This window comes from Typha latifolia, chromosome 9 (genome assembly GCF_019914945.1).
Source record: "Typha latifolia isolate L0001 chromosome 9, TyphaL0001v2, whole genome shotgun sequence".
NCBI lineage: Eukaryota > Viridiplantae > Streptophyta > Magnoliopsida > Poales > Typhaceae > Typha > Typha latifolia.
In genome coordinates this window covers 6,367,894-6,374,925 of record NC_133094.1, presented here as the reverse complement: position 1 = coordinate 6,374,925, position 7,032 = coordinate 6,367,894, and the positions used below count along the sequence as shown (strand labels likewise).

General features: G+C 35.7%; 1 protein-coding gene across 1 annotated transcript; it reads left to right on the top strand.

Moving 5' to 3' along the window:
• The first annotated feature begins 294 nt into the window (after nt 1-294).
• LOC140795615 (uricase) lies at nt 295-4,354 on the top strand. Its single transcript, XM_073148294.1, has 8 exons — nt 295-792; nt 869-961; nt 1,107-1,182; nt 1,829-1,938; nt 2,747-2,838; nt 3,303-3,476; nt 3,575-3,668; nt 4,076-4,354. Exons 1-8 carry the CDS (start codon nt 598-600, stop codon nt 4,157-4,159), a joined length of 918 nt encoding a protein of 305 aa, XP_073004395.1. The 5' UTR covers nt 295-597; the 3' UTR covers nt 4,160-4,354.
• The last annotated feature ends 2,678 nt before the right edge of the window (nt 4,355-7,032 follow it).

Genomic DNA, 7,032 nt, shown 5'->3' with positions numbered 1-7,032 from the left:
TCAGCATTGAAAGCATTGAAATATTTTCAAATTATTGCAAGGGCAATTGTAGCATTTTATTAAAAAAGTTTGTTGAAGGTGGAAAGAAAACTCAAAATAGGTACGAATGCGATTGCTTTTGAATTTATAATGCAGATCGCCCCGCAGTATTTGTTTGTGGATAAGATTGTGACCGACTTTCTACTTTAAAAATTTGTCTGTTCCATTAATATATTTGAAAAGTAGATCGTTTGAAAAATATTGGAAGAAAGTTGTGTGAGTTATCCTCAGACTTGTCTTTCTTCGTATTGTAGCAGAAAAAACTGTGGGCAGTACGTCTACCCCTAATCCACTCTCGAAGTGCCATAGGAAACTAGAATCTATCGTACTTGGCGGGTTCTGAGAGGCAAATGGAGAACATTTCCACATGGAGGATCGCAGCAGAGCCTTTACTATCTACTCCGAGTATTCGTATATAAAAAAGGGAACAGGGCTCTACTCACAATAGAAAAAAGGGAACAGGGCAGTCCATTTCCAAAAAAAAAAAAAAAAAAAAAGATTAAGAGAACTAGGCAGTAGGCGAAAACAGAGAAGGAGAAGAGATCAAATCTATTCTCTATGGCGGACGGCTTCAAGATCGATCAAAGGCATGGGAAGAGTCGGGTTAGGGTGTCTAGGGTTTGGCGTCGGATCAACGGCGGTGATCTCATCGTTGAGTGGAATGTCGATGTGAGCCTCTACTCCGATTGTCTTCCCGCCTTCACTTCCGGCGACAACTCCGCCATCGTCGCCACCGATTCCATTAAGAACACAGTAAGATATATATATTGTATTCGCAATTTTCAAGTCTTTCTCTTGAATTTATCTAATGCTTCTGGTCGACTTGAAGGTGTATGTGAAGGCGAAGGAGTGTGGCGAGGTTATATCGATGGAGGGATTCGCGATTCTTCTTGCAAGGCATTTTTCGTCATTTTATCCGCAGGTGAGGTTTTTTTTCCCCTGCTTTAATATGGTTCAAATTTCTTGTTCTTTTTATATTCTGGATGAGAAATATGTGAGGAAAGATATAGTCTGGTTGAGAAATTTGTGAGGAAAGGTGGGATTTTAATGCGTTTTTGTTTGTATAGGTCTCGGCTGCTGAGGTTAGGATAGTTGAGAAGCCTTGGGAGCGTGTTGTTGTGGATGGCCGACCACATACACATGGTTTGCTGATTTAATGCTCCTCATGTTCAATTTTACTTGTTTGAGTTTATCTTGTGATTTTATCATTGAAATGTTTCCTTACTTTGGTGTTTTAGTTGGTAAAGCAGATCATCTATTAACTATAGAAAAAAAGGACTTGTTTTGGTTGAATTCAGCATTTGAAATTGATCAATTAAAAGAGATTACATGGATATGGTATATGGCCCGAGAGAGGCCATAACTCAATACCCATGCTAAGTGCTGAATCAACAGAAACCCATGCTACATCATGGATCAGGGCCAATTTTGGGAAGGATTTTATGATGAGAATATTAGGGCCAATAATCTGTTATTAAGCCTTAGTGGACATAGTCACCTATTTAATATCATGGGACCATGGTCATATCATATATATATGATAAAGCGGTATTATAGTGCAGAAAGCATCTTTGTTCACCTTTGTTTTATGCGATTAAGAAATAATTGCACTTTGTCTTGTATATGCTTGTATACCTAACTTTACTTGTCATCACATGCTTGCAAAGTAGCAGATATATTCTGTTGAAAGAGTTATTTCTTGTCCATTTATATGCCAATTATAGTCAGTAGGCAAATACTTTGTTCCAGCATATAAAAAATGAACTCAAACTCTTATCCATGGATTTAGGATTTAAGCTTGGGACTGAGATGCACACTACAGAAGTAACAGTGAAAAAGTGCGGTGCCTTAAGTTTATCCTCTGGAATTCAGAAGCTTTCTCTGCTAAAAACAACTCAGGTAATATTTTGGAAGTTTTGTAAAACAGTCCATATTGTCCTAAAGTTCTCTATCATGTAACAATGCTTCTGACATTAGCATTATTATAATGTTTGCAGGTTTGAGGTCTTCTAATAGATAGGAAAGGGAATTTACTGTACTATGTTGCATTGTAGTAACAGATCAAAATTTGTACCTTTCAATCTTCTTTTTCTTGGCATTTACTGCTGATTAGTCTTTAGATAAGATTATCAAAAATTAGGCAGAAAACTCAAGATTAAATGGAATATCTTTTACATGGTTGGGGGGTAAGCTACTAGCTGAGGTTTCCCATAATATCTCAATTAGATTCTGTAATTCTTCTGATTGCCCAACAAGAGAAACCTATCATATACTTGACTACTTGTATACTCTTGGAAAGTACAATGTATAAGTTGAATGAATATATGTAAACATTACTCAACAAGATTAGTGGAGGCATTACAGCGATGGTAAGAGGAAAAATGGTTTACCTCAGTAAACTTGACTTTTACAATAAGCATACTTAAGCATTGAGTTCATATAACTTATCTTTTGGAGAAGAAGATTTCGTGTCACACCATGGACAGTTCTGCTTGTGACTCCTTGAATTAGTTTATTAGCACCATGTTTTTCTCTGATAGATATAGTTGTTATTGACCAGCATTGATCATTCCATTCTCTTTTTTTTGTTTTTTTTAATTTGGATTGTAACCAAATCAAATGTTCTTGAGCAATCAGAATCAATAATGAAATGAAATCCTCGGTTGCTCAACTAAATATGGCATTATTTACTTGTGTGCTGTTGCAGTCAGGTTTTGAAGGATTTGTGAGGGATCAGTACACACTCCTCCCAGAGACAAGGGAAAGGATGGTCGCAACAGAAGTCATGAGTTCATGGAGGTCTTACTTTTGTATACATAACTGTGGGATTTCTTATGTTAGAAGCCTTAAGCTTCATAGATGCTTCTTCTTGGTAGTCATATTTGTAACATATATTAAGAACTTTACATCTGGCATATTGATAGACTAATTAAAATAAAGATCATCTTCTTGATATATTACAATTAAAGCATGTAGAACTACTTGATGAGAAAATTGATGCTACTGTTCTCATTATATATCAAAACAAATTTATGAATTTGCATAAAGATTAATATGTAAATTGAACTCGGTGTTGTCTGAAAGTAAGCAGGCCTATCAAAAATACCAAATCATAGAACATTGACACTTTGTTTACGAAGATTTTACAAAAAGAGCAGTAGGGATCATACACTACTAGCGTAGTCCTGTTTGCTTTCTTTAATAGCACACTATGTAGTTTTTATTTTTTTTCATATGTTTCTTTTTGGTTACCGTAAATGCAGGTATAGTTTTCAACACATTTCTCAGGTTCCATCCAAGCCATTTTGCTTCACCCAGAGATTCCAAGATGTGAAGAAAATTATGGCAGACACATTCTTTGGCTCCTCTGATATGGGGGTTTACAGCCCATCTGTCCAGAACACACTCTACCTCATGGCAAAGGCAGTTCTTAACAAGTTGGTGTTTTGGTTTTCTGTGTTCACTGGATCTCACATTCTGAATGAAAGGTTCTATCTGCAATTTTTAACCCTTCACCATATGGTATTGTTTTCAGGTACTCAGATATAGCGTCAATTCATCTTAGAATGCCAAACCTTCACTTTTTACCCCTCAAGTTGTCAAGTAAAGAAAACCCAGACATGGTGAAGGTGAGATCCATGGTTCTTTCATAGGTCCCATCAATTTCTTAATTAATTGTGAATTGCAATTGATCTTGTGGAAGAACTCATTTAGCAATCAATGAAAAAGAAAATCATAAAAGATACCTTTATTCAGTGGGAATATCCTTGAAAAGTTTTAATGTGATCAAAACCTCTAGTAAAGCAAGAGATTAAGTTGATGTGTCGTCAATGAATGTATCACATATTTATATGTAATTCATGTATAACTGTCTCAGAGCTGTGTCAATTTCTTTTAACTTGCGATAGTAAGATGTTCATTTGTCGATGACCACCATTTCTTGCACATTTAAACAGAAATGAAATGATTAGCTAAATGTCCATTTTGCAACTTCAGATTCCTGAATATCAGTCTTGACTTTCTTGATATGTAACAGTTTGCTGACGATGTTTATCTGCCAATCGATGAGCCACATGGCACAATAGAAGCAACACTGAGTCGCATGCAATCCAGGATGTAAACTTTCATGGAGTCTGGGAAAAAAGCAAATCCAACAAGAATAACTTGCCTAGTTTATGCCATCCTTTCTTTTCCTTGGTATATTAGACTCTAGCAAAGTCGAGCTTTGAAGTGGACCATCAGCTGTAATCACTTCAATTAGCTCTTTGTTTATGTGCTGTATCCTTTATATTACATGAATAAATAGTTGTAACTATATGCACGAGTTTGAGCTGGGTTGGGCTTCACAGGTGTTGTGGGTAAAAGCCAACAGGCTTAGTTTCATTACGAAATAAAATAAACACAGCCTGCCCTACCACAAAGATGAAGCCAGCAAACGAGCTATTCCAGAAAACGACAACCACCGGAAGAAAACCAGAAAACAACACTACTCCAGACTAAAAGCTATAACCAAACTAAGCAGAGAGTATCACAACCAATCAAAAATAGTTACAGACCACCACTTCCAACAATCAAAAAGGTTCGACCAAACATCCAGATACAAGATTACAAGCAGGTCCTGTTATAGATATTACAAAAGATTGAACAAGTAGGATTTTATATTGCCAGGGTCACACAAAGTTTCACCTTTTTAGAGGGGAGTACTACATACTGGTCCTCTGATTAAAAGCTAGATTGGCCGGTACATTAGGAAGTTAAAGTTTTGGACTAATATTGGGGAGTGTTCATTGGCCACGAGGTTCCTTAACCTGTTTGACATTGCTTGGGATACTTGTCTGGTAATGATTGGCATCTTTCTTACAGATGGAATTTAAATGAGTGTTTACGGGCTGAGGAACAGAATTTGTTTCAGTGGTAATCTGAAAATTAGGGTCACGGAGAGAGTGAGAAATGACAGTTAGAACTGGAGGCTTCAGTCCTCTTGCATTTTCACAATTAAGTTTTTGTATAGATTTCTTACAAATGGTGGTAGAACTTCCACGGTGATAATGGGGTTGCGGAAGATGTATATTCTAGTAAAAGTTAAAGCTTTCTTATAGTTAGCTTGCAATGATAGAATTCTTCTTAAAGGTAATGTTATAAAAGAGGAGCTGGATAGGAATTCCAAAATGCATTTACTATGGGAAGGAAGTGTGTGTTTCTCATTTCTTTTTGAGATGTCAAAATATCAATAGTGTTCTGAAATGTGCTAGTCTTTTGGAGAAATTTTACAACCTCAAAGGCCCTTAGTGATATCTGGGTGGTTGGTAGGAGTAAGGGAGTTCCGAAAGAGAAAAAATGTTGGTGAACAATGTGGTTTCGTGTATTTAGTCCACCTGGGTCGAATAGGAAAAACAAGATCTTTCAATCTGCTAATAAGAGATCTGAAGACCTAGTGCATAGAATTAATTATTTTCATCTGCTAACCCCATAACTGATTCTCAGACGATAAAAGTTTCCATCACCACTTCTCTAAGTACCATATCCATTTGCCAAGTGATATTCTTTTTTTCTCCTCCCCAAGTCCCATACGCAAATCCACTTCAGCATGGTAAAGGAGATATATAAAGATAAATGGAACTTAATATAGAATTAATGAAGGTAATCCTTCCTCTAAGAGAAAGAAGTTTGTCCTTCTAACCCGCAAGCCTCTTTTCAACTTTCTCAATAGATGTTAGCTATATTTTCTATGTTTATTATTATACAGTAGCAAACCCAAATAATTTATAAGCAAAAAATTCTTAGAGTTCATCAGATCAGCAAATTTTTCCCTTCACCATCAACACTATCAAGGTATATGAAAGAGCTCTTATTAAAATTAATCTTTAGCACAGAACCCTCAAAATAAAAGAGAATAAATTTCAGAATTATAGCTTCCTTCTCATCGATCAATGAAAAATAACAGTGTCATTAGCATACTTCGAGTTTATAATATCTTCATTAACGACTCCAAAAGCAACCCTCGTTGTTTAGCTTTGTCTAACATCCTATTTAACCCATCAGCAATAAAAAAAAAAGGTACTAATGAGTCACCCTGCCTAAGCCCGTTCTTGCACCAAAAGTTATTGCTTAGTTCTCCAATATAACTACAGCAATAGAACCACATAAAATAGAATTCATGATCGAGCTGATTCACTTCTCTTTAAAACCTTTATACTCAATACTTCAGGTAATCCCATCTAACATTGTCATAGGCCTTCTCAAAATCCAGCCTCAACTTAAAACCCCTCTTTCTTTTCCTTGACATTGTACAACCTTATGTAGTCTGACCATGCAATCTTAAACATACCTACTCTTTATTAAAGCATTTTGAGCTTCACTAAGTTTATTGATAACTCTACTCAGTCGGTTAGTTAGAACTTTCATAAAAAATTTATAACTGTAATTAATTATGATTAATCTCTAATTCCTTACTTTTTAGGACCTTATTTTATATGGATTAAATAAATCATAGCATAATTCAAGAAGTGAATTTTGAAGCACCCTTCATACCAGCCTCTGAATATATTCATCAGTACTTCATATATTAGATTCCCAAAGGTTTGGTAAAATTTCATATAAAAGCTATATGGGCCAGGGCCTTATCAGACCCATTTGAAAAACAAAGGTCTTCACCTCCTCTTCACTAATCATCAGCCTCCTTTGCAGCCAAATTCATAGAATTACTCGACATACCATTCTTAATCTACAGCCTCAAATCACGAATAGTACTAAACAATCTTTTGTAAAAAGTTGTAACGTGATTATTTATCTACTGCTGATCAGTAACCAGATCCTCATCATTAGCAAAGTGAAAATAGAAAAGCATGTTTTCCTCCTTTACCCATTAGCAATCTTACAAAGAAGGGTAGTATATATTGAAATCCCCCTTTTTTGAGCTACTGCATTTTGAATCTTTGCCTCCATTTGATCTGCTCTTTATAAATTTGTCCAAAATAATCTAGGGTGAAGGCT